Below are 26,812 nucleotides of genomic sequence, written 5' to 3' on the forward strand. Positions count from 1 at the left end.
TGTTTCAGTGAAGCTCTCTTGTTGAGAGGCAAAAGCTTTGGGCATAGCTCTGACCACAAAGAATAAATGAGGCCTTTTGGGCATGTAGGAATTGCTGAGAGAATGGAGCGCTCGTGGTTATCAGCTTTGGCAGAAGCGCCGATAGGCAGCTGGGGCTGGGTGAGACCAGAGCCGGTTCTCAGCCAGATCTCCCCCCTTTTCCAAGGCAGGAGAGTTCCAGCCAGCTGCTAATAGAAACTCAGTGGGTAAGGCCCTCTCCCTGCAGGCGTGCAGCCCCTCGGAACAGCAGTGCCTTCAGCAAAGGGTAGTTAGGAACCTGATTGCGTCACTTTCGGTTGTCTGGGTCACTTGATAGTATCACTGCGTCGTTAGCCCATTGGAAGCTTTATCTTGAATGCTGGTGCAGAAACATGTGCGAGTTTCCGTAATGACACGGTGAAGCTTGCACGGAAGTTTGTTGGCACACCACCAGTGCTCAGTTTTTATGCAGAATAGCATGACATGGGTGGGTCTTGCCTAAAAGAAGAGGGATACAGGTTTCATTTGGAATCATTTACATGGGGTGGTAGGAAGAGAGACTGACTATGCAAAGGATGAAGAGGAGAATCTTGAGGATGGAGAAATTCCTGCTGGGGGAGTTGGTGCTGATGGGAGATGGGCTGGTAACCCATCTAAACTGGCTTCAGTTGTGTATCTATAGCAGTGTGGCTGTTAGTGGAAAGGACTTGCTGAAGGCATGCAGTTTGTTATTAACTTGGTGGCAGTGCGATCATCCAAAGGGTGAGGGGAGAAGCACAGGGTTTGACTTCTGGCTGTTCAGAACTACAGGTCAGAGACAGGCGCAGATTTTCAGACATATTTGGTGCTTCTGTACAGTGCAGCTCGATGAGTTTCCCTGCACTCCAACATTAGAGTGCACACTTTGCCTTTCCATCCCATGGTACGCATTGTGTTCAAACTGTGAATGGGATGTGCATCTTCATATAAATTAATGCGTCAGGTTTTTAAGAAGTTTTAGAGTGCTGCTGGGAGCTTTTAGCATTCTTCTTTGCCAGTCCCAGATAGGAAAGAGACTCTGTGCTAAAGAGCAGTCATAAATTTTTCAGCAAGAGCAGAAAATAGATGGGCACAGTTCTCCCAGCTCTTGCGGATTTCGAGTTTCTAGTTTTGTCTCCGGCCTGGACAGTATTTTCTGTACGTTGCTCCTTATATGTTAGCGCTATGAACTTCTGGGTTGTTCTCATTCTTTCTTAAGTGAAGAGAGAACTGTCAGATTTGCAGCTGGCACTGTGGGGTGGTGATGTAAAAATACAAAGGGAGGTGTCGCCTGCAGGAAAGAGGTAGCGGCCAAGATGACCATTCTCAATCTCAGCACCTTTAGATCGAATAAATACGGCCCAACAGCTCGTAAGGACGCTGTACTCCGTCGCAGAAGTGTTTTAGCCCTCATTGGCAAGGCAGTCTGCCGCAGCTCACCTGGGGAGCCGCCGCTCTCAGCCCCCTCCCAGCAAATGGCTGCGGCGGCGTTGCAGGCTGTGTGCCGGCACAGCAGCGGGCTGCCTCCAGCCGGCACTGCGTCAGCTCCACGCCCCGCCGCCGTCAGCTGACCGCCTCCTGCAGCACCAGTGCAGCAGCGGCTGCAGACGCGGCCGGGGAAGCCCATGTTTGCCATCCCGGGCTGTAGATTTCTCCTCTTGCAGCTGTCCTCTTGGTATGCATAACTGATAACCACAGCTGGAGGGTAGATCGCGTGTGGAGAGATGGACAGTCAGCCGAGCGGTTGGAAGGATAAGGGTATTTGCTCTTTCAACTTTTTTCTCTCTTTTTTTTTTTTCTTAAGCTAAAGATGCTGCGGGTTGCTTTCAACGAATGGTATTTGTAGCATGCATTTGATTGTGGGATGTATGTGAAGGTGTAAGATACGTTGCTATTGTATGCAGAATGGTAACGGCTGCAGATCAGGAGAGATGAACGCGAGCGGTGCAGAAAGAATAAATAATTTATGTTGGTGAAGCAGCTTGTGTGGCACTGCAGATCTCTGCCAGCCCCACAGAGCGTGCTAAGAACAGCTCTGGGTATACGTCACACAAATACCAGCATATCACGGTTCCTTTGAGATTGGTGGATTAATAATAATTTAAAAATACTAACCATTAACACAAAAGAATCTCGTGTCTGCAGCTCACGCGGCTTAGTCATTTTATGAGAGGTTGCATGCAGGCTGCAGCAGGCTGCCTGTTTTTCCCTTCGTTACGGCGTGTTCGGGGTCTACCCTTAATTGCGCTTGCTCAGAGTTTCTCAGACTTGTGTTGGATTCTAGGTAAAACCGTGCCTGGTTTTCAGCATGCAGAGGCGTCGCACCAGACCGTGCAGGGTGGTAAATAAGTAGCTAGCCTTAAATTAGTGTGCTGCTGACCTTTGTTCCTGCGGCCGCCAATGGGAGATCCCCGCTGTCAATCTCTGGGGATCATTATTAGTGCTCACTGTGTAAGAGTTTAAGCCTTACCAAATACGTAATCTCCAAACTTTATCAGCAGGACAACCTTTGGAAAAAAAAAAAAATGTCATAATCTCTGGATGCTGAATTTGTTAAAGGCCCCACTGGCGCTTGGTACTGGTGAACTTTGCCTCTTTTTTTTTTTATAACCATCGTTTCAGAGTTGTTTTTCTTCACCGGAACAGAGCTGCCAGCTGTGTGGGATCCACACAATGCTCTGTCAGAATCCGTGTAGCAAAAAAAAAAATGCAGCGGGGATAAAATCTTGCCCTGCAGAGTTACCCTCTGAAGTTCTAAGCTTCTGCTAAGGGCAGGCAAATAGAAGGAAAAAATACCCTGCGGTGTTGAGTCATACGTGCTTAATGTGTCATTATTTTACATGGTCAGTATCTGTATGTCAGGCCTGAAATTTGCAGGGTTAAAAAAGTGGGGGGAAAAAAGGGTGTGGGTGGAAGTGAACGGGTTAGTTCCCTCCGGGTGCTCAGAGGCCCTGCTTCAGGCTGGCTTTTGCAACCCGGTGAGCAGCATTGGCTGCAGTCCGCCCCTCGCTGCCACTGAGAGCAGACATTTCCCAACCCTGAATTTGAGGCCTCGAGAATAATGGAGTCATTCTTGGATTAAAATTAATGAGTTGCCACTCAGGAGCTTGCCTTTCTCGCCCAGGAGAGTACCGAGGGCCGCCAGAGCTGCAGGCATGGAGCAGTGCGGGGATGTGCAGGCCGGGAACCTGGGGCTGCGCGCTTCAGTGCAAAGTGTGGGCCTGGTCAGCGTGGAGAGGAGCTGGTATCAGATGGACAAGGCAAACCTGAGCCTGTCCTACAAGTACATTTTGTGCTGCGTAACTGTGCCAGGTGTTTGGATTTCCTCTTCCCCAGCCCTCTGTTCTTACAGAGGGTGTCCCATCAGGTGGAGGAACGTGTTCTGTTTCTCCCAAGGAAGTCCCTGCTGCCTTGAGATTTAATTATGATACAATTTAAGATTTATAAGAAAATGGAAGGTGGAGCAAGAAGTTTTCTGGGGAAGCAGAACAGTCTGGTTCCCCTGGTTTTGTGACTGTGCTCTGTCAGCCAAGTGCCATCCTGGGGTGGTTCCTTGTAGCATTTGTTCATGAAGAGATATGGCAGTCCTCTTCCATGCTTTCTTACTGTGGAAGGTCAGGCTCATGGAAAATAATGGCTAAAGTTCAAGGATTGATGATACTATTCATCTTGCAGCATAATAAGTACAGAAGCAAACATTGCAACACGGTTGTTTCCAAGCTTAAAAATAAACTTAAGAAAAATGTAACCATCAAATCTAAAATGAGAGAAGAACCAAAAGCGTGGTCCGTAGTTAGATTTTCCAGCTAAGGTGCTATTTCCTGCTGGAAAATGATCTTACATTTCGCTTTGGCACACGTGTTTCTTCTGGAACAGCCATGGAAGTTGAGAAAGCGGTGTAGTGAAAGTGGTAAAGCCCCATACCTGTGGTTATTGATCTCCGAGATAAGCAGGGTGAAACCAGATTACCTGGGGGATGGCATGACTTTTATTTTTAGCACTTTTAAGGACAGGCCCCCATGATGTAATCAGTAGTGAAGCGTCTAACGTGGGTGATTTGTGCTTTAATTATTTCAAGGAAATGTCAGGTTAATGGCTGAATAATGGTAAGATGAACACCACAGCTATACTACCAAGCTGTCCCAGGATTTTATTTTGATTTTTTACTGAAGTGCTGAAAATATCTCCGAGTTGTGGCTTAGGTGTGAGAAGTGGCAGAAAAGGCTGTACAGGCTCACAGCCCTTGATTTCTAAAAATTTCTTAATGAGTAAACAGGACTCTGGAATGGTTTCCTCAGTTCATGCACTGCGAGTAAGTGCAGGCGTGCATATATGATGAACTAGAAATAAAAGGAAAAATACTGCCTTGGCCCATTAAGAATTGCTAGACAGTGTTTGCATTTTGGAGGGATAACTTGGTGGTGTTGGACTTCGTTTTCGTTCTAGCATGTGCTTGTGGAATTGGTGTTGGTTTTGCATTGCTCGGATTGTGGGGCAGGTGTGCCAGGTGTGAAGCTTGTGGGCTCCAGACTGGCTCTGTGACCTCTGGGGTCCAGCTGGGCAAGCGTGTCCATCCCCCTGCACCTGCTGCTCCTTTGTGTTGCCTTTCCCCAGGACAGGGAGGGCTCTGTTGGTCACTGCTGGCTCCCCATGCCTGGCACCCTGTGCTGTCGTGCTGCAGGCTCACTGTTTTTCCAGCCTGGGGTTGTTTTGTTTCACTGAATTGCAGCAAGGCAGTCAAGGACCCAGCTGGCTCCCGGCACATCCAAGTGGGGTAAAGCCACTCTGCAACTGCTCCTGCTCACAGTGTCAGCCACAATTTAGAACAAACATACGAAACAGGCCAAGGGACCTTGTCATCCTGATGCAGGAAGTCATTATAATGTGAGAGCCCAAGTCTGCTAATGGTGCCTGTGCTTGGATGGCTTTGCCCACCTGATGGCCCACCACATTTCAGACCTTCTCTGTAGTATAACTGGAATTGCTTTCAGGTGCAGTGGGGCGGATCAGTCTGTAGGCAATGTCTGGCAGAACCATGAGGTCAGGGCGTTCTGTGCTTTGGCCGCCTGGGTAGCACATTGCTCGCTTTGACTGAATGCTGCTGGGAAGACTCAGAGGAGACCTTATTGCTTTCTACAGTGACCTGAAGGGAGGTGTTGTAGAAAGGGTGGTCAGCCTCTTTTCCCGGATAACAGTGATAGGACAAGAGAGAATGGCCTCGCATTGTGCCAAGGGAGATTCAGGTTGGATATTAGGAAAAAAGAGTAGGGAAGTGCTGGCACAGGCTGCCCAGGGACTGGTGGGGTCACCATCCCTGAAGGAGTTCCAGAGCCATGGAGACATGGTCCTGAGGTACGTGGTCAGTGGGCACGGTGGGGGTGGGTTGATGGTTGGACTGGATGATCTTAGTGGTCGTTTCCAACCTTAATGATTCTAAACCAGCTCCCAGCTGACGTTCCTGTGGCTCCATCCCCAGCAGCAGCATCCTGCCCACCCACCTGAGGTAGTGATGCGAAGCGAAGGCTTTCCTTTGGGCACACGCCTTTCTGTGTAGGCCCTCCAAATGAATTGCCTGCTTGCAGGGCTGCCCATGGCTCTGGCTGTGAGCTGCCCGCAGAGGCAGGTGCTGTGGGGCGCAGACGGGCTCTGTGCTGGCTCCTCACTGTGCGGCTTTGCTTTGGGGTCAGATTAAAATGGATGAGGGCCGGAGCAAGCTTGGAAAGAGGAGCTGCAGCTTCAGGTCTGGGCCATCAGATGGTCTCTACAGAGGATCTGTGGAAACGGTGAAGATCACTGTCGTAAGTAATTAAGAAGTTTAATTAGCTTGACCGGAAGGTGCCCCTCTAAAAAGAAATCAGCAGCAATTTACCTATTTGGGGTCTTAATGGCTGTGATGGCAGTTTTCCTTTTGCACCACAGAGGCATTTAAAAGCTGCCCGCTCTCTGTAATTAAGTTAAATTTCTGTGTTGGTATCACGCCGTTCTTCAGCTGATCCAGAAAAGGCTTCTAGTCGTGCTTCTGAGCTATTTTTACTGTTATTTGAGGAACAGAAGGAATTTCTGTGTACATTTCAGAGCGCAGAAAGGCTCTAGTGTAATGGCCGCTGCGCGCACAGCGTTTCTAAATCATCCCCGCCTTGCTTTCTCTTGGCTCCTCGTTCCCCCGTTACACAAAGAGCCTTTCTTTGGGCTCAGCCCCTTTGTTTGTCCCTTTGCACGTGCCCGGCACGGAGCAGCGCTGGTGGCAGCGGGGCTCTCCCGCAGCTGCGTCCCGCGGCCGTCGCGCCGGGGCGGCCATTGGCTGCGGGCTGCGCGCCCGCTCGGGGAGAGGCAGGCACTGCGTCGCTGCGCTGACCCACGCTGCCCCAGCAGGAAGTGAAAGGCGCTGGGAGTCAGCTGCACAGGGGCTGGTGCATGCAGGCACGCTCAAGATGGATGCCAAAATGGGTTAGTCCCTTCTCTTTCGCTTTTATTGAGTGTCTGTGAGTTAGGCTCTGTCGTAGATCTCGAGACTTTTAATTTCTCTGTCTGGAAAAAAAAAAAAAACCAGAGGATTACTTGGTTTGGTTTTTTTTTTTTAAAGAGGATTATCGGGTTAAATGTATTAAACCGCTGTTTTTTGTCATCAAAAACTGTATTAAATTGCTCGATTTTAAGTTAAATGTCAGCGGAAGAAAGAGGAGTCTTCAGAAAAATACAGTGATAAACCTCGTATGGCGGACGGCACTTGCTTTAAAGGCAAAATGTAATTGGATGAGTTCTGCATGTAAGGCACGGATGCTGGTGGTACTATTTTTAGATATGCCAAGTGACAGTTCGTGCTTACCAAATGTAGACAGCTGCTCTTGCCGTGGAATAGGCCCGGAATACTTGCACTAAAAGCAGGAGATTATAGTTTGTGTTGTGTAAAGTAAAGAGCACAGCAGTTCCCCCAGGAAAGGTGCTGCTCGGCAGCGCTGTTCTGGGGGCACTTGTTTGGCTGCTCTGGTCTTTGCTCTGCTGTGAATACCGTGTGCTTGAGCTGGTTCCAGAGAGCTGCCGATAGTAGTGCTTTTAACCTTCCCTTTTACTTGAGAAAGAAATACCTGGTTCTGGTCAATTGGAAAACAGAAATCCATGTCAGCGTTTGCTCTCTGACTCAAAGTTACGAGTCGCTTTTTCAGGTGCCTTGTAACGCCTGATTTTCCCTTTGAAGAATTTACTATGAAACAAGATACCCGTGTCATTAAACCGAGGTCGGTGGGGTGCTTCTCCAAATGGAGCAGAGGCAGCGAGGGAAAATTCTTCTCGTGCAGCTGAACCGTGGTGTGGGAGGGCCCAGCTTGGGGGCTCTCACTCCCGAGAGCAGGAGCCTCGAGATGGGCTGCTGGGGGCACTTGGCGTTCGTGGTGTGCTTGGGTTTCAGCCTTGTGCCCTTGTTTCTCCTGTTCTGGAAGCTGCCCTGCAGATGGCTTGCTGTCTTTTCATTGTTACGGCTGGGTTCAGGTGTAGGGCGTTACCGGCTGCGATATGTGGTTTCCTTTGGAGCAGCAAGAAGCCCCTGTCGGTGTGGATGTTGAACATGGCACTGCAGAGGAGGGGCTGTGTCACTGCAGAACTGATGCTGCCTGCTGAAGGAGCAGCAAGGCCGTGCTGAGCATCACTGGGGAGTCACCCGTGTGCTCATGTATGGATGCTCAAATTGCAGGGTGTAAACATCAGTGCGGTTTCAGTATCTGAAGCAAAAAGTGAGGTTTTCTGAAGATTTTGGGGTGATTGAGGAACAAGAGGCCCACCACCCTTTTTTTACAAGGTAACTTCTGAAAATCTCCCCGAAGTGCAACTGAGTGTAGGCAGAGCCCTCCGTTTGCAGTGCGTGCAGGTGCAGCTCACCCTCCGCCTGCTGCCTCCTCCTGCATGCTGCACTTGCTAACAAGGCGTGCGGAGGCACCAGCACACCCTTCTGTGATTGGAGACAAGCCAAAGAAATCCAATAAGATGTTGTTTAACGTAGGGTTTATAGCTCATACAAGAGGAATTCAACCATTCAACCAATTTTTGCTTGTTTGATTTGTACAAGTAGTAAAGAAGAGGCGTGCTTATCTTTGGCCCGGCGCTTTGCTTGTTTGCCAGGGAAACGAGGAGCGCAGCTCTGTAACGCGAGGAGGAATAACAGCTCAGCAGTGTGCAGGGAGAGGTGCAGTTCCACGAGGGCTTCGAACCGGCGCTGTTCTGAGAGCAGGAGCGTCTCTCCTTGGGTTGGCTGCTCTCTCTCTCATCCCACGTGTTGGTGGAGTCGCACAGGGAACCCCATCCAGCATCTGATGGGGCTGGGTGCCCGGGCTTTGTGGTGTGGGCTGTAGGCAGGGAGCCGTGCTGGCTCTGCACGGCCGTGCTGAGGAATGTCATGGCACTGAGCGGTGGAGGGGTGAGATGGTTTCTTTCAACAGCAGTTTGGGCTTAGTACACATTTAAGGTGTTCATGTAACTGCAACCCGATTCTGGAGCTTGAGGGAATTTCTGCAGTTATGGGAATTAAGTATTTGGATAAAATATTTTGCAGTATGAAAATAATGGATTCTTTTATGTTTCTGACCAGAGTTCTCAGTTTTCCGGTGCCTGCTGCTCTGTGGTTTCCCTACAGAAATAATTAGGAAAGGATGTCAGCTTCCGAAACACGTGAAATTGCTCCAGTGGCATTTTCATGTTGTACCTTCAAAAGGATCGTGCAGGCTTTGGCCTGCAGAGGCCACAAAGTGATTTAATGTTGGTGCATTACCATCCTTTCATCCCGGACAAAACAGCGGCCGTACTATTTTTGAATTGCTTCTTTCACAGTCATTTAGAGTAAGGTTCCCCTTCTGAGTTGTAATGTGCTGTATTACAGCTAACTTCTACCATGTCTAGGATAGGATTACTACAGCCGTGTCTGAAAGGAGTAATAGTTTGTCTGTAATTTGAGTTCTGCATTTGTTAACTCTCGCGTTACTACTCTTATCAAGCGGTTTTGATGCAGAAGAGGAATTTATTCTTGTGAAAACTTAGTCAGCTGTGCAAGTGGCAACCATGAAGACCAAATGTTTTTGTGCACCTCACCACGTAATATAAAACTGGACTAGACTGGGTTGTGTGCTTGGCACCGTTGAGTGCTCAGCAATGGAGAATGTTTTTTTGCCAGATTTCATTAACATTTTGAAAAAAAGCAACCAAAAAACCCACCCAACAAGCACCAAAACAGCCCGTCATCCCAAACCAAAAAGAACTGCAGTGGACATACTGAGCCATTACCTAGGACTTGCACAAGGCTGTAGTTTACAGTGATGCTGAAGATGGCATAGTGTTGTGTTCTCAGCTGAGTGTCATGGGAAAAAAATAAACCTGGTTTAGAAATGAAGTATTTTATATTATAACCCAGCAGATTTAGCCTGAATTGAAATTTCAGTGCACTGTCTCGATGGCTCATTTTGTCACCCATAATCAGCATCGTATACTCCCAGGTGAATGCCTTTAGTCAAAAGGAAACAAAACAAAGCGTTAATGTCTTTGCCTCTTTTGGACTTGCAAAGGCAGAGATCTGTTAATGTCTGTGTCCTTTGTCCCAGCAGGGAATATTCCAGTGGCCTCTATGAGATCCCCCAAGATAATATGAAATACAGCACAAACTGCTGGGCTTCTGGTGCACAGCTCAGTTCTGTGGTTGAAGGGATTAATTCTGACATGGCTGAAGGGCAGGACTGTTCTTAAAATTTAGCAATTCCATTTGAGCTAATCCTAACATCAATAATCCCAATAATCTGAAGCCCGATGCAAAGTCAGCGCTACAGTAACCTATTTCTAGTTGTCATTTCAGCTCTTGTTTGACAGTGAGATCACGAGTTCTGTTCTTGATGACTCTGAGCAGTCAAATGAATCGTGTTGTGTTTTCGTGTGCATGCAAAAGGTATCTTGTTCTAATTTCTTACCTTTTTCAATTTTTAGTTGTTGACCTCCTTTACTGGCGAGACATTAAGAAGACAGGAGTCGTGTTTGGTGCCAGCTTGTTCCTGCTGCTCTCATTAACAGTGTTCAGCATCGTGAGCGTGACAGCTTACATTGCCTTGGCCCTGCTTTCTGTGACCATCAGCTTTAGGATATACAAGGGAGTTATCCAGGCAATCCAAAAGTCCGACGAAGGCCACCCATTTAGGTGAGCTTTTTCTTTTAATTAAGGAAAAATATGTGTTGTTTTCAGGAGCAGCACTTCTGGTGCTGGTAGAAGCAGTAAATGACATATGCATTAATATGTTATATAAGAAAATAAATAGCAATGCTAGAGTGTCCTAATTTGCATTAAAAAAAAAAAGCCAACAAAACCGAAACGACAAACCATACTCCAATCTAATGGATTAATGTAAGCATTTTAGAGTGATACAGCCTTCAGAATGTGAACTAGTGACAGATGATGTACAAAATTTAAAGATTACTTCAGCACTTCCAATGCAATTTATTTAGAGAAAGTCAGAATAGATGTAGCAGGGGGGACTTTTACCTTTTTGGAACATCAGGATACTCTTAACGCTTAGATTCTAGCACGTAACAGCAGAGCTGTGTTCTCCATATGCAAGGCTGCCTTGTAATCAGAGGAATCCACGTTCACTGCAGCCTGCCCAGATAAGAAGTTCAGAAGAGTGGATTCTGAAGAACATTATAAGAATAGAGGAGTTGAATTATAGGATTTAGTTTTTCATTAAGCTCTTGCTTTTAAGTGATGGAATCAGCCCTTGGAGTATAGCATGTGTGCACTTCCCTGCAGAGCAGGAATGCAATATCCCTGGCATTCATGCTCTTTCCTCTGTAGAGTGCAGTGGGGTCCATTATTGCAGAGCTGCATCTTAAAAGAAATAAAACCACTGATGTGTAAGAGTAATTACTAGGGGTGCATGTTTCCAGTTTCCATGCCAGCCCTGTCCCACACGGCTCTTGCTTCTCTCCTTTTTTCAGGAGTGAAGTGGTTCAATCTCAGCTTCCCTTGCACCTTTCAGAAAATCTTGCTTGCCTCCTGTTTGCAGCCCTCTTAATAGCTTTGTGGTCTTTCCAGTTATTCAGTTTCTCTTCCTCTCATCTTCAGTAAGCATAGTCAAAAGCTTTCCTGAGTTTATTTCTCCCTGACCACATGCAGTTGTTCATTTAGCCAGTAGAAGCCAATGCTTTATAAGTGACGACACGCATAGGAGACTCCACTATACGTTGTTAGGGGTTGGGTTTTTTTAATTATTCAATTAATGAAAGCAACAGCACACCCTAGAGCAGAATCCCCACCCCAAACTAATTATTTAGCTGCGGCAAAGTGATGTCCTGTTACAGATGGTGCTGCTTTGCTCCCCTCCCTAAGGTGGAAATCAGATATGTTATTCTTCACGTGCCAGAGCCACAGCTACTGCAGGCAGAACTCGCAGTGCAGTGGGAATGAACCTTTAATGGGGCATAAATACACACCTTTGTGTTTAAAGAATTGCTGTCACTAATTGTAGGAAGGTGGTTTTCTTTTTTCTGTATCTTTTTTTTTAATAAAATGATGAAAAATTTGCTGATTTTCCCATGCCTTAGTGTACTTGTCACAGTGTGATACTGGTTCCAAAAACGTCTCCCGGCACTATGGATACATTGCTCTTGTAGGACTTTCTCTGTTTGAGCAGCGTAGCAGTCTCAAATCCCGTAGAATATGGGGTTGCCGTAACGACTTCCTTTTTCCTTATGCAGCAGCAAAACCAGGGAATGATCCCCTTGTCCTTGCCAGCCTCTCCATCCGTGTCTCCTATTTTAAATATCCGCTGGCCTTCTCACTGTGACAGACACCAGTATGTGGGTCAGAGATGCTGGAAGCGCCTGGCCACTCGCTAGCCTGTGTGCCGCTCAGAGTGCCTGCTGCCTAGCCTGGGCAAGGCTGTGTGCGTGTCCGAGTAAATGCAGGAGCACAACGCAGCAGTGAGAAGGAAACTTTTCTTTGTAAGAGATTGTGGATTTGTTTTTTTTTCTCTCTCTCAAGTTTTGCTCTTAACTTCCAAGGGTAGCTTAGGTCAGTTCTGCTCTGTCGTCCTCACATTCCGTGTGTTGTGAGGTTTGTCTCTTTCTAACAACGTGCTGTGTGTTGGTCCTGCTTGGCCGATCTCTCACAGTACGGTTTCACGAGCTGTTCTTTCTCGCAGGGCTTACTTGGAGTCTGATGTAGCTGTGTCCGAGGAGCTGATTCAGAAATACAGCAATGTTGTGCTTGGTCACATCAACGGCACAGTCAAGGAGCTGAGACGCCTCTTCCTCGTCGATGACTTGGTTGATTCTCTGAAGGTGAGTTTACTTCAGCTGTTGGTACACCAGCCTTGTGCAGATAGATTCCTTGCTGACCCAGGGCAGTGAAGCCCACTTGTCCTTACGCAGCTCACATTTATGTTTGGCTCCATGTGGGGTTTTCGTTTGCTTGCTGGAAGTACTAAGCTTTTTTGTAGCTTTCTCTTAGACACGTTCAGCTGCGGATAAAGCACCAAATGCAATCATGGGGTGGGTAGCTTCATTTATACTGCATTTTGACAGTACAGATAAAATGAAGCTGAGTGGAAAACTGAAATCAGCTTTGGTTGCGTGCTGTTCAGTTGTACCTCCTTGCTGGTGCTTAAAAGCAGAAATCTTGTAAGAAAACAAGGCCTTTCTCTCCAGTATGTGCATTTAGATTGCATCATTACCTCTCTTTCTCTCTGTAAAAACAATACCTCAGTTTAGGGCTGGACTGACAGAGTCTGGTTGTGTTGTTTTGTTTGTTTGTTTCTGTGTCGTGGTTAATATGCAACCCCTTGCCTTGAACAGCAGGAGTTTTGTATCCACGCTCTTGCTGGAAGAATGGGGACTGAATGATGCCTTTGTTTTTCTAGGAAGGTGGATGCTTGATTCAGTCACTACACTGGTGTGTAAATAATTGTTTTGTTCAGTAATACAAATTACTTGACGTAGTTTTTTGTAAGCAACTCTGCCTAAAGCATGCCAGGCAGCGTAACAGGTATCTCAAATACCTTGAAGTAATATTGAATGGACAGTATTGGAAGTCAGCAGGACAAAACTGACAGTGAAGAAATGGAGAAAAATGGCTGTAAATTCAGTTTTGTTCTGTGAGAATTCCATTCTCTCCTTTCAAGCTTACCACCTGGCTTTATCTTTCAAACAGTTGTTTCCTTTACTGAGTGCAGCTTGCTGTCCATTTGTTCTTCAGTTTGCTAAATCTTCCAAAGTAAAGTTGCATTTATCCTCCAGCAAATCTCTTCCTTACAAAGTGCTTACTGAGCCCTTTGAGCTGTTGTGGGGGTGAGGGAAGGGATTTCTAGTGAAACTTGGAATAAGAGAGGAAGGCTGTGAAAGTCTTTGTTATATTTAAGGAACAGAAACCAGAGACAGATCTCAGGATCTTACCATTGTTTTTGGATCCAGTTTCTCATTATGCTTCAACACAGTCAAGAGCTGGTATTGCAAGTGCTGCAGTTAGTGTTGTGCGGATCGCCCATAGGAAGATTTTTCCCTCCGGAAAAAAAGATTGTAAGGCCCCAGGTCATCTGGGATCTGCTGCTCGTGAGAAGACTCGGGTTCTCAGAACGGAGAGAGAGGAGGTGAAGCCTTAGCCCAGAGTTTTGTTTTATAATCTTCTGCTCCCACAGGGAGTGCAATGGAAGTGCTCATATGATGGGGCTGTGTGTTCGCATTTTCTGCTCATCCTTCTGTACAATTGATACCGCTACATTTTGTGGCAGCAGGGCTCAAGTGGGCCTGTTACTGGCTGCACCTTACTGGTGCTTCCACTTGGGCTGCGCTGGATGGCTGACGTCTGCCCGCTGCCCTTCGCTCTGTAAGAGGCTCTCTCCTTCCTTTCAGTGGCCGAGTCCTTGGGGACCATCTCTGCAGCGCTGTGGCCTTCACCAAGAGGAGAGTTGTTACATGACTGGAATTGCGTTTTGATAGCTCCGTGTCTGAGAGAGGAAAGGAACATGTTGTCTATTGTGCTTTTTAATGGCATTGAGTTGTAGTGTTCAGAGAAAGGTTACTTTGTTTAAGGCCTATTTGGATGTGATGAAACAACGGGATACATGGCAGAAAACCTTGTAGTCACAAGGTTGCCCCTGTTTCTTAAATAATTAAGCCCTTGTGGTATGTTCCTCCCTCTGAATTAGGAGAATTTCCACACCATTTGTTTGGAGATTGCAGTCCCTTGCAATAAGGACGGGGAAACAGTGAACAGCCAACCACTGCTTTGGTCAGAGCTGCGTGAAGAATTAGGGCCTTCCAGGAGTAGGATGGACTCCAGTTGGGATGCCTTCAAGGCGCTCTAATCACCTTTAAAATAGCGTGGTATCCAGGAATTAGGTGTTGATTCAGCTGAAGTAATTCACATCCCCTCCCTTCTGGCATTTAAAATGCTTCATGTGGGTTAATTAGTCTAATTTATGGCAGTTGGGAGCAACCCTCTGTGAAACCAGTGAATGTCAGCACCGCTCTCAGCTGCCGGTTTGAAGAGTTTATGCTTGAGGAGAACGCTGAGGTGCTGATGATGTAAACAGTGGCTCCGGTTTTATATTTAAAAAAACCCACACAGTTCTTGGCTTGTGTAGTTTAAACATCTTCACTATAGGAAACAGCAGGTTTGTGTATAATTAAGGAGCTCTGCTGTAGAAAATGTCTGCAGGTCAGCTTATTGCGCGTAGTAGTTCTGGTTATAAAGTCCATCTCGTTAAGATTTTTTTCTATTTTTATTAAACAATTCTTCAGTGGTGGAAGTCTTAAAATGGACTAAATGTTTATGCTGCACAAAGAGAAGCTCCTCACAGCTCCTCAGGAGGGGTTCCAGGAGAGCCCATGCTGGAGGCCCAAGGAGAAGCTGCCCTTTGGCCTGGCTTTCCGGGATCACCGTGCGCCGGGTTGCACAACCAGCAGCCGCACTGCAGGGACGTTGGGGGACATGGCTTCCAGTTCATCATTGCTCAACTGTGCTTTGAGAAATAGAGCTCCGTGCTATATTTGAACTGCTCTGTAGTAAAGAAACTGAAAGATGGGCATTACTGCCGTTAAATTGCCTTACGCTTTGAGAACTGGAGCTATTAGTCATTGGAACAAGGTGGCAAAAACTCATTCAGTCCGTCAGGTACACTGCTGTTTGGCTGGCTTGCATGTCATTGTCACGAGCAGGCAGCGAGCTGGGGCCCCATGCCTTCCTTCCGTCTGTCCCAGGCATGTGGGAAGAACAACATTGTCTTTGTAGGTCAGTCCTGGATTGCCTTGCGCTTTTCTCCATCTTAGAGCTGTTAGTATGCAGGCGTTCGAGGTAAGCCTTTGCAAGTTTGCCTCATTTCTAAGAAAAAATACAGACCAAAGTAAATGAGGGATTGAGATCTAGTCCGCTTCATCCTGGCAGTGTGGCTTTAGCTGCCAGAAGTGTGGGAGAAGAGGTGGTGTGAGAGGGGGCTTGGGAGGCTTTTGCTGAGCATCGTTTGGCCATGGCTTCCCAAGCACCAACGAGGAGAGGCAGAGGGCAGGAGCTGCATGCAGGGTGCTTCACCATCAGACTGCAGGGCGAGTCAAGTGTGAGCTCCTGAGTTTTTATCTTTCTGGGGCCATAAATACAGTGTTCACTGAATGGGATTGGATATCGCAGTGATCGTTCCGATAACTGCTGCACTTCTGGGTTGATTCCTGTCTGCTGCCTGCTGCTTACATGAGCCCAGTTTTCTGGTGTGGTCATTGTCTTCAGCACTGTTAGTAATGCTCACCTGCCCGGGGTGCTGCTTTGTTTCTGCTACTGCAGCCGTTCAGGGAGAGCCCGGGTGGCTGTCAGAACCCTTTGCTTGAAGCCTGAGGATTTATGGTGCTGAACGCACACTGTGTGAGTCACTGGGAATGATCCCAGGCCCGGAGGCTCCTTGCTGCAGTGACAGTTGCTGGCTTTCCTCCTGCTGTGCAGAGGAGGACGTGCTGCACGGATGGACCCGTGCTGGAAGCGGATTGTTGGCTTTGTTAAAGCACCCCGTGCAGAGGCTGCCGGCCAGTTCCCCACCACAGCACTGCAGAGCAGAACTGGGCTGAGGTTTGAATGAATCACGAGGGAGTTTGGAGAAATCTGCTTTATTTTTCTTGATAATTTCGCCAAAGCACAATTCTCTCCTTAGAGATACGCACTGCTAACTCTCCTTGCTCTGACACCGAAGTCCTGGCTTCTGCTCTGTTCCTTACGGGCTGTGCAACTCTAGAAGAAAGCGGCTGATTTTCCTCGGGGAGGTGCTGACACAGAAATAGAGCTGGCAGCCTTGGCCCCTCCTGCCCCGTATAGGTCAGAGGTGTGCTTGGGACACTGCACCTGGCAGAGAAGCGGCCGCCCTGGTCAGAGCTGCTGGGACAGCCCAGGACAGGGTCTGTGTGGGAGCAGGGGTGGGCGAGGGATGATGGGACAGCCCCCTGCCCAGGGCACTCAGTGGCTCACTGAGGCTGAAGCGGGGCTGGGGCAGCTCCATGCCCCCATCTGCAGTCCTGGAGCTAATGCACTCTGAGGCGGGCTGCTGGGCTGCCAGCACACAGAGAGGTGGCTGCTGTCTCCAGGCTCCATCCCTGGGTGCTGCCATGCTCCAGCTTCTCGCTTTTGCCCATCCCGCTCTGTGTGTTTGAAAGGTGGCAAGTGGGAACTGTTTGCCCATCATTGTGAAATGCTGGCTTGGAAGCAGTACGTAAATGCAGAGGGCATTGGGCAGCCACCAGCTACCGACAGCTCCTGCTCACTGCTGACTTGGGCTGCGTTCAGCCCGATGACCTAGACACAAGGGGCCACATCTCCTATTACTGAACCCTTCAGCCATCTTGTCACAGGTCTATAATTACACTGGACATACACGGTGATGTCTGGGACGTTCTAGCTTTATATGTGTGTTTTGAGAATTTTTCTCACGTAGTGTTATAACCGATATGTTCTTGTACGACAGATTGTGGGCTAACATGCTTTTTTTCCTTTTCAGTTTGCAGTGTTGATGTGGGTGTTCACTTATGTTGGTGCCTTGTTTAATGGTCTGACGTTACTGATACTGGGTAAGTGTTTCAAGTTGTGTTAAATAGCTGGCATGACAGAATAACCCTGGAAAAGCACTGAGGTCTGCCTGATATTCCGAGGCTGTTCCTGAGTTCTTGAGAGTGTATCGAGATGATACAGTTGTGTGTCCTTCTTCTAGGACACTGATAACGCTGCAGAAAGGATAATTGTGAATTGTGCTGCTGAATTCCTTGAAGTTGCTGATTTTTCAGACGTTGTATCATTCAGAAGCACGTTCTGTTGTGCTTATCTGCCAGGGTTAGCTTTTCTTTAGTATGGTTGCTATACTGTAACTTACTGGTGGATGTACAGGAGTAGATCTGGTCACCTCCCACTGAAGATAGATAGTTTGTTTCTGGTAGTCCAGAACAGCTGTCAGAAGCAAACTGGGATCTGAAGAATGTGGGTAACCCACAGTGCAGAAGTGAGCTGTGCTCAGATGCACCGTGCCATTAACGAGACCTGAAGAGCAGCCAAACTCCTCCTTAATAGAGATTGTTGAAATTACCGGCCAGCATTTTTTGCATGTGGCTTAGCTATTGCTTCTTGTTGTACCTTTTTGAAAGAAATGTCAAGGTGTGAAAACTAGCCTCTGTTTAACGGAGCACCGTTCCTTTTGTCAATATTTATACCTTTTGATCTGTTCTTTTCCAGCTTTGATCTCGCTCTTCAGTGTTCCTGTTATTTATGAGAGACATCAGGTGAGTTTTTAATAGGATTCATTAAGTACTCCGTAAGATTCGCTCTGAAACAAAACCAGGAGAGAATAAAACAGAATTTTATTCTTCTAAGCTCTTTGAAGCCTTTGAAGCATGGGCTTTTAACCAGGAGCCAGTGCTAGAGAACCAAGTTTGCTGTGAAGTCCAGGCTGTGTGTGCTTCCCTTCCTCCTGTTTGGTGGAAGTGGAAGAGGGCTTCCCCAGCAAACAGTTATGAAAAAGTCATGGTTAACCTGGAGGCCTTCTCGTCCTCTCATCCAGATTTGGTCAGGATGGCAGCAGCATTAGGCAGGGCGAGTTGATCTTGACAGAAGTTCTGAAGAATCTGTGAAGAAACCAATTTGGAGCTAATATTCAGGATTTGTGTCCCAAATCCCCATAGAATTTGTAGTTCTGGCAAAAAATGGCGATGGGAGACACTTGGCACAGTGCGATACTTCTCCTGTCGACAGACTAATGTACATGAAGGAGGTAAGAAGAACCCAAAGGAAAATGCATATGATTAGTTAATAGCAGAGCTGGAGCAGGGATTGTCTTCAGCAGGTGGTAGCACAGGAGGAGGGAAGCCAATGCTGGCTTAGCAGTTCCTTCTCCTCTTTCAAAAACAACCCCGGTTGTGGAGGCCAGCCTGCAATGTGGGAAGGGACGAAGAAAAGCATTGAGAAGATGGCGGAGCCTCTTAGGCTCCTCTCCAAGCCCCCAGACGAGCCTAGAAACGAGCAAACTGCAGCGAAAGGAAATGCTGTGGCCCTGAGGAAACATGATGGACGATTGGTGTGGCTTAACCCGGGCTCCTCAATCCTCTTGAGCTGAAGGCTGCTCCCTGAGAGCATAAGCTGTTTAGCAGGCCCAGCCCTCCAGAGCAGCTTTCCTCCTCCCTGGTGCCCTGAGGGGTGACTGCTCCTCACCACCTCCTCAGCTGTGTCCTCATGGGTCAGAGCTGCCTCAAGAAGAGGCCTGAGTGAAAAAGTCCTGTGGTTATGGAGTCTGCTCTTCTCTTGCTGATACAGCGGGCTCCAGTGAGCATCTTTTACCTGGGGAAACTGCTGCCTTTTGGTCAGCAGTCACAGGATGGAGGGTTTTACACTGGAAGCTGACTGAGAGGGAGCTGGGCTCGGGCAACCTTGGGCTGCATCAGCCTGGGGAATAACCAGTGTTGAGCTCCTTCCTTCTGTCTGCAGTCGATCCTGCGAGGCACATCCTGGTGCTCTGTAGTAACACTGCCTTCCAGGCAGCAGTTGATCTGTAACATCTCCTGTCTTACCTTTCAGGCCCAGATTGACCATTATTTGGGACTAGTGAACAAGAATGTCAAGGATGCGATGGCAAAGTGAGTATTTTTTGTTTGTTTCACTTGCTGTATAAATAATGTGTATATACTCCTGTACAGAGCAGGCCCATACTATATGCACTAGTCGTGGGAGGAACAAGTCTTTTGGTTAAATCGGAGTGGGTGTGAAATCTGCTCCTCTCTTGCTGTTGCCATTAAGTTAATCCACTTTTATTTCTAATGGAAATCTATAGATTCGAAACTACTAGGAGAACCACAGGCCCCCAGCATTTGCAGCTGGGGTGTGTAAGGGGGAATTTAGCAGTTCGGCCAGTTTCTGAGGGTAGCAGTTGGTTTGCTGTGACAATTACTTATCTTCATGCATTGCTGTCTCTAAGAATACTTTTCTGCCTGCTCTCGTTTGCTTTGTCCAATGCCGTTCTTTTCCTCTCCCGTTCCTTTTGCAGGATCCAAGCAAAGATCCCTGGGCTGAAGCGCAAAACTGAGTAAAAAGCCCGAAGCAACTTATGGATAGGAAGTTCAACTTTTAAGGGGGAAAATACTCATTTGGATTTACATGGGGAGGGTCAGGGAATAGCGAAACCCTTGACATTGCAGTGCAATTTCACAGATCTTTATTTTTTAGCGACGCAGTGTTTGAGGAAAAATAACTGTTTTGACTGCCATGTGTTTCATCATCTTAAGTATCGTAAGCTGCTCTGTATGGATTTAAAACTAATCATCTTTCTTTATCCTGTGTGCAGCACTGGCTAATACAAAAGATTGGAGAAAGCTGTACATTTTGCTTATCAGAGGTAGGCGCTGCTGCGTTCCAGAAGAGGTAGTGCAGGTGGAGCGGAGAACACTTCCCAGTTTGTGCACTGTGTATGGTCTGTGTAGATTGATGCAGATTTTCTAAAATGAGATGTTTTAGAAGAATATACCATTTTAGCAAGTTTTGAAAAATCTTGCCTTTTTGGTATGAGTATAGCTGTATTGTGATTTTATTGTTTTATCAATTGCCAATATATATATATATATATATATGTGTTTCACAAAGCTTAGATCTTTCAGCTGCTCCACAGTGCTTCATACGTCAGAGAATTGACTGATTCTGGACTAGCTCCATAGCACACAAGCTTGAGAAACTAAAACGTCTCTGTAAACACTAGCATCTGTTTAAAAGAAGCAAAAAAAAAAAAAGCAATGAACAAAGGAACCTCCACGTAAATTAAAATGACAGCATACACTTGGTTGCGCAAACGTACAGTAGTTAATTTTGAGCAAATAATTCTACAGTCTCTCAAACTCTGATCATATGTGGACTGAATATCTAATGCTGCAAATGTTGTTTGGAAACTTAAAACCTTGTTATGCAAGAAATGGTAAATGAAAATATAAACACTTGCAGTTTAAGCTGTATTGAACTAAGTCTGTGGAATGCATTGTGAAATGTAAAAAAAAAAAAAAAAAAAAAAAAAAAAAAAAAAAAAAAAAAAAAAACCCCAAACAAAAAAAACCCCAAGTATCAATAAAGCTTATAGACTTAAAATAATACCGGTATTTTGCTTTCTTGAGGTAAGTTGAATATATTTGTGTTTATTTCAAGTTCATCGTGACTAAATATCCGTTGTACGTGGTGGTAGAAATAGTTTGTCAGCTTTGTAGCAGTGTGAGTAGGTGGAGTTCTCATGGTCCCTTTCCCTTCTGTCTGTGCAGCGTGAAGCAGTTTGCTCAGTGCGAGCCGGGCAGCGGGAGGGCCCCGAGTTATCAGCCCGAGTCAGTCCTGACTTATCACTGAAACTTAGGGCAGCCACAGTGCGAGAGGCTGCTCAAAGATTTCAGGGTCCTTGGCTGCTTGTACTTTGCAGTAGGTAACGGAGCCACGTGGTTGTCTAAAGGAAATTGTAAAGCGAGTCCAATATTTTCTCGGATTTCTTTATGCTTCTGAGTGAGAGAGCTGGACATGGGAAAACTTGTATCCAAATTTATTGGAGACACAGATGTTCAATTAATGGCATTTGGACCACTGAAAAATAAACTCATGCACTAATATATTGATTTACAGTATAATACATCATCACTTCTGAACATTTTATACATAAAGCCAAGTGATCTAAAGACAAATGTGTTAAGTGGGTGCTTTCCTGACAGACGCTATTGCTGTAAGGTAGTGGTGACATTGCCCTCCATCGCTCCTGCTGCTGCACAACTGGTTTTGTTCAGGATACAATCAATGTGAAAGGCAAACATGACAACATAGGCAAAGAAGGTGCTCACTGACATCACCACCCAGCGGGATTCCGTGATTGATCAAGAAGGATTCTTTAAAAAAAAAAAAAAAAAGAAAGGCTGCATAGGGACTCGTATTGTGTATCTGACAAACTGCTCTTCTGTATAGTAATATAAGGCATTAATAAATTCAGTTTTAAAAAAAGCTGATTCTTTGAGGTTGCTGAAGCACTTTTGTGTGTTAAATATACATAGAGCCGCTCCTTGCAGGGGAGAGTTGTTTGCTTCATGGGTCAGCATTACCCTGTTCTGTGCTGCCCGAGCTCAGTGGGATCCTGGAGTGGCATGGCAGGACGGTGCCACAGCTCAGCCTTCCACTGAGCTGAACCGGGACGAGAGCGCTAGTTCATTTAACCTTTCTTCCCAGACACTCACTGCAAGTCAGCACGTTCTGTTTTGGCCTTTATTTATTTCTTTAGATTAAAAACAATCCTTCTAAAAGAAAGGTCGTTTCCCTGTCAGAACTCTCCCTTCGATGTTGCCCCCCTTTTCTGTTCCGTTCTAAAGTTTCACTTGAAAAAGTTGTTGAACTTAATTACTTCCTTTTCTTTCTCCAATTCCACTGCCCCTTGGTTTCTGGATTTGCCAAAAATCCAAAATCCAGTTCATTAACAACCTCTGAACAGTTCTGCTCGTTCTTCACAAGCGTCTCCTCGTGGGCTCCACTTCCACGTGGAATCACCTTTCATTCCCATCCAGCTGCCGCTGCCCTCCTGCCCATGGTTGCACAGCCCAGGCCGTGGCACAGGGTGCATGAGAAGCAGTGATGGGGAGAGGCGTTCAAACTGAGCACAGATGATGCTTTTCTCGCAGGCGGGGACGCTGCTCGGGCACCAGAATGCTGTATGTTCTGGGACCAGGCAGCATGGGGCTGGCTGCACGCTGAAGGGCGCACACCAGTCGTGTACCGGGGGTCACAAGGATCCCTGGGGCAGAGTGGGGAGCGTTGATTCCTGGTGGCTTCTAGAATACTTTCCTAGGTTGACGGTCGCTGCCTGGGCCAGCATTTAATTAAACGCGTTCATCGTTATTTGTATTAAAAATCTTCCTGCTTCCCTCCCGGCCCCGCTCTGGGCTAAGCTTCAAGTTCTGGCCGCAGCCAGGCCGCCAGCCTGAGCCGACTGTGAACAGCATGGCAGGAGATGTCACGCCCCCAGCTCGGCCGTACGGCTGCTATGGGTTCCTGCTCTTCATTTTGGAATTTGTTTTTTTGAAGGTATTAAAAACCAAAGCACTACGCAGGGATAACGTAAGTACACCTCCAGCAGGGGTGTGAATGGTTAGCCCTCCTCTGTGTGAAAGTTTAGCACCATATGTTGAAAGCAGAGTGGTGGGAGGCAAGACCGTAGCCCATCCTACAAGAATTATTCTTCAAAGGCACTTAATGGATAGAAAAAATCGCCAAAGAAACATATTTAAAAAAAAAAAAAAGACTTCAAAAGCTGTACTTCACTCCTTCGATGATGGGCGGCTGCAGCGTGAACGCAGTGTCCTCGTTAGCAGGCTGCGCTATGACCGAGTGCACTGAGTTCCAAGCAGGTGTGGTGAAAACATTTGTCAACGAATGTTTGAGCCATGAATTTTGAAATTATGCAAATTAAAGGGCCCAGCCTTTCTCTCTACATCCTCCCTTCTCCCGCATGGTTTGAACAATACAGTATTAGGCAAAAGCAGCGTGCTAAGTTACCTGTTCACTTTGGCCCACCCCGCTTACAAAACTGTTCCCTTCCAAACCTCAGCTTCCTGCTCTAGGATGTCGGTATCTCAGACACGGGAGCGCACGGGTGCTCAGTACAGTCACAAGAAATCCACCAGCAGCATCGGGCAGAGGCCGCGGCAGCTGATGGGGGAGAGGCATTGATGGCTGCCCGGTCCTGGGCCACCGCTGGGGTGGCAGCAACAAGGCAGGATCTGTCAGAGGCATCGCCACACAAACACACTACAAGGAAATCAAGGGAGAGCTGATTAATTGATGGATAGCATTAATTGTGGTTGTTTTTTTTTTGGTTTTTTTTTTGGAAGTAACCTCCAGCATATCTTCTGTAAGAGTGACTGGGTACTCAAAGTACACACTTGGTAAGGTTTACGTTAAACTGCACGCCTCCAGGTAAGGCAGAGGTGAGCCCGGGGCACACAGCAGTGCAGGAACGCACGGTGCTGCCTTCCTCAGCACAGCCAGGGCTTCATCTTCATGCATGTGTACGCACAGCCACGTGGGCAGACATGCACAGGTGGACACACAGCAAGATGTGGACATACAGACATACACGTAGGCACAGACACACAGAGCCAGCCACACACACATAGACGTGCATGCACATGCAGCCACACTTGCACAGACACCCATGGACAGACACACTGACAAAAAGCCACGCATGTACACACAGATGCACAGAGGTGGGCACACAGAGACACACACGGATGTGCGCGGGCATGGATGGACAGAGACGCTGAGACAGGCAGACACAACAAACCACATGCTGCTCAGCATGTACCCACCCCAAACATGCATCCTCACACAGCAGCATGCACACACACACACACACACACACACACACACACACACGCACACACCCACAGCCACGCACACAAAGCCAGAGCCCAAGGCAGAGCCCTGTGCAGCCACAGCCCCGTGCTGCTGCATGCACCCACACACAGCTACAGCCCACAGCTGCACTGCACTGAGCACAGCCACATACACGTCCCTACCCGTATGGCTGCACACCCAGAGCCACACACAGCTCCTGTCCGTATGCAGAGCCGCACACACAGCCCTGGACACAGTGCACAGCTGCACAACCAAGCACTGTGATAGCACCCACCCCTCCCTGCACACACAGCACAGCCACACAGGCACGGCCCAAGCACACCCAGTCTTTTTTTCCTGTTTTTTTTCCCCCCCGCCTTTAAATTCAGACACCTTTTGGGAAGGCTCCTCTGTTGTTTGAAATGGCCTTCTACATCTGCCACGCTGTTTCTCCTGCTGGAATTCCTGTCCTACCCTTTGCTGGGTGGGAGCATGGCAGTTATTTCGGTGTGACTGACATCCCTGCCAGCTGTCTTTGATCTCAGTGTTCTTCAGATGCACACAGGGCTCCGTGCCAGCAGCCGGGGCTCCTTCAGCCACCCCCAGTCCCCAGCAGCTCCCAGCTCCGTGCTGGCATCAGGAGAGCTCTGCTTGAGCCAGCTGCTCCGGGAGGACAGCAAGCTGGGGAGCGCAGTGCAGGCGCTGGGGGCTGAGGGCACAGCACCTGGCTGCAAGGTGTTGCAAGGAGCTTTACCCAAAGCGCTGGCTCTGGGTCGAGGCAGAGGAGCAAATCAGCCACAAGCAAGCATAAAATACAGCGTTGCAAGAATAAGAAAAGCAAACCTCACATTGCAGCAGACAGCAATGAATGCGGTGTGAGCCCAGAAAGGCTGAGTGGGCATTACTGCAGGTTTGGCATGCAAAGGTGCACAGCAACTTTTGTTTTTATGGTGAAGGATTAGAAAAGAGCTGTTACCTGCAGTCATCCCCTCCTGTGCTGATGACATACTTGTCGTCATGAGAAAAGCGGATGTTGGTAACGTGTGCGGAATGCCCAAAATACCGCTTGTGTTTGGCCTAGCGGAAAAAGAAGAAAGCTCAGGAATTCAGTACACCGCCGTGGTGCCCAAGAGCAGCGACACTGACTTGTGAGCTACTACGTGACCGCATCCCCTGCACCACTGCAACCTCGGAGCCCCAGCAATCCAAACCCAGCGCCTGCTTCTGAGCGCGGCACCCTCCCCAGTGCTGGAAGGCAGCAAGACCAGCGGGAGCGGTCTGCAGCTGAGCCGCTGCACCATACGCTCCTTAAAGCCATGTGCTAAGAACTGGAACATGGGAAGTAAGCCGCTTAGACGGAAGGAAAATAAAATCTCCACTTACAAATTTTTCCGTGCATGGGAAATCAAACAGTTTCACCAGACCGAAGTCATCTCCTGTGACTATGTTTAGGCCAGCGTGGGTCACGCATGCACAGTTGACATCTGCCTTATCTGCATTTCGCGGCCAAATTCCAATGACTTCGTCTCCAAGAATGCTGCTCCGAGAGGAAGTTAAAAAAAGAACATTAGGCCATAAGACTTTCTTGTTGCTGCACGGAAAGGAACACAGCCTCCTGATAGAAAGCTCTCCCTTAAAAGCAAGCCTTCTCCTGCCAAACCACTGCACGGAGCGTGCTCCCATAGTGAAGCGCAGCGCAGCGATGTGTCTTTGTTGTGTGACTCTGAAACCAGCTCTAACCCCACATCCTGAGCTTTATCTCCTGTGAAACCACTTCCCTCCTTCTGTAGCAGCAGCTTGTGCAGCTCTAGGCTCGCCCTGTCCTCGTGAGCCCACACGTAACTGCCCACAGCGCTTTTTACAGTGACATTCTCTTATCTCACCCTGAAGTTCTGGAATGAATGAATGCTTCTCTCCATCTGAGCATTTCTCAAAGGAGCTGTTTTCCGCTTAGTCAAGGTTTCTTGTAATTATTGCTCTTTTACCCACATGTTAACCATCAGATGCCTCTGCCCCATTCCCACAATCTGTCAAGAGCCCTTAGAAATCAGTAATTCAGGGCAGATTTTTAAGCTTGCTTGACAGCAGAGCAGTAAGAGTGGGAGGATTCTCACCTACCTTATCCTAAAACCTGCCTGTGTTATCATCCCACTGTTTGCTGCCAGATGGGCTCCTGGCCTGTTCCACTTTCTACAGTAAGAGCACAACCATGGATCTGTCATCGTGTGAGGAGGGTCCTATACAAACCCATGTCAGCAAATATGTTTTAATGGTACCCACAACCCCTTCCTATAAACTCAGCTCATGTTTCCACGCCTCCTGTGCTGCTCGTGGTCACTGTGGGATTAGGCAGCACCTATCCTAGTGTGCTAATAAGTGAAGCTGTAACAGCACAGAAACCTGGAACAAACAGCAACAACTATCATGGATATCTGACAGTATTAATGATGCCACGCAGAGCATGACACCAACCAACTTCACGTGTGTTGAATAAGGTGTGATGGAGGCCTTTGTGGAAGTGGGGCATGTATCTCTGTCTTACAGGTTTGCAAACCCTGGGATATTCCATGTTTACGGTATACATAATTGGACCTTGTGCACTGTATTGTATGCTCTATTGTACTTGTCCCCAGTCAGGCAGAGCCTTTTAGGTTTTTTTTTACCTTGTCCACGTGGCCCATGTGATCTTCTCTATCGTGGCAGCATCTGTTATTTGCTTTCCCAGTGGCACCTCGTGGACTTGACGCTTATAGGCACCGGTTGACACCTGAAAGCAGGAAAGGAAAAGCTATGAACTTCACCACCAATGCATTGGTTGCTTTTGTGGAGAACTTCAGCGGTAACAGCACTAACAGCTCTATCAGGAAATAAACATCTAGGATACATTTTTTTTCCTAGTTTGCTATA

General features: G+C 47.5%; 2 protein-coding genes across 10 annotated transcripts in view; one reads left to right on the plus strand and one right to left on the minus strand.

Annotated features, from left to right (window-relative positions):
• Positions 1 to 20,572, plus strand: part of RTN4 (reticulon 4) — a 38,929-nt gene extending 18,357 nt beyond the window's left edge. For 6 of the 8 annotated variants that reach the window (XM_021389485.1, XM_021389486.1, XM_021389487.1 and 3 more), the window contains 6 exons: positions 9,994 to 10,201; positions 12,201 to 12,339; positions 17,028 to 17,097; positions 17,753 to 17,799; positions 19,088 to 19,146; positions 19,554 to 20,572. In XM_021389485.1, the coding sequence (XP_021245160.1) occupies positions 9,994 to 10,201; positions 12,201 to 12,339; positions 17,028 to 17,097; positions 17,753 to 17,799; positions 19,088 to 19,146; positions 19,554 to 19,596 (566 nt within the window). In that variant the 3' untranslated portion in view covers positions 19,597 to 20,572. Of the gene's footprint in view, positions 1 to 1,602; positions 1,795 to 6,344; positions 6,484 to 9,993; positions 10,202 to 12,200; positions 12,340 to 17,027; positions 17,098 to 17,752; positions 17,800 to 19,087; positions 19,147 to 19,553 lie in introns of those variants that run through there. The other 2 variants (XM_021389491.1, XM_021389492.1) reach the window with 2 other exon arrangements.
• Positions 21,367 to 26,812, minus strand: part of EML6 (echinoderm microtubule associated protein like 6) — a 118,513-nt gene continuing 113,067 nt past the window's right edge. For both annotated transcript variants that reach the window (XM_021389482.1, XM_021389484.1), the window contains 4 exons: positions 26,569 to 26,672; positions 25,289 to 25,442; positions 24,882 to 24,982; positions 21,367 to 23,317 (listed from right to left, as the gene is read on the minus strand). In XM_021389482.1, coding sequence (XP_021245157.1) covers positions 23,293 to 23,317; positions 24,882 to 24,982; positions 25,289 to 25,442; positions 26,569 to 26,672 — 384 coding nt within the window. In that variant the 3' untranslated portion in view covers positions 21,367 to 23,292. The remainder of the gene's footprint in view (positions 23,318 to 24,881; positions 24,983 to 25,288; positions 25,443 to 26,568; positions 26,673 to 26,812) is intronic.

This window comes from Numida meleagris, chromosome 3, assembly GCF_002078875.1.
Source record: "Numida meleagris isolate 19003 breed g44 Domestic line chromosome 3, NumMel1.0, whole genome shotgun sequence".
NCBI classification, from domain to species: domain Eukaryota; kingdom Metazoa; phylum Chordata; class Aves; order Galliformes; family Numididae; genus Numida; species Numida meleagris.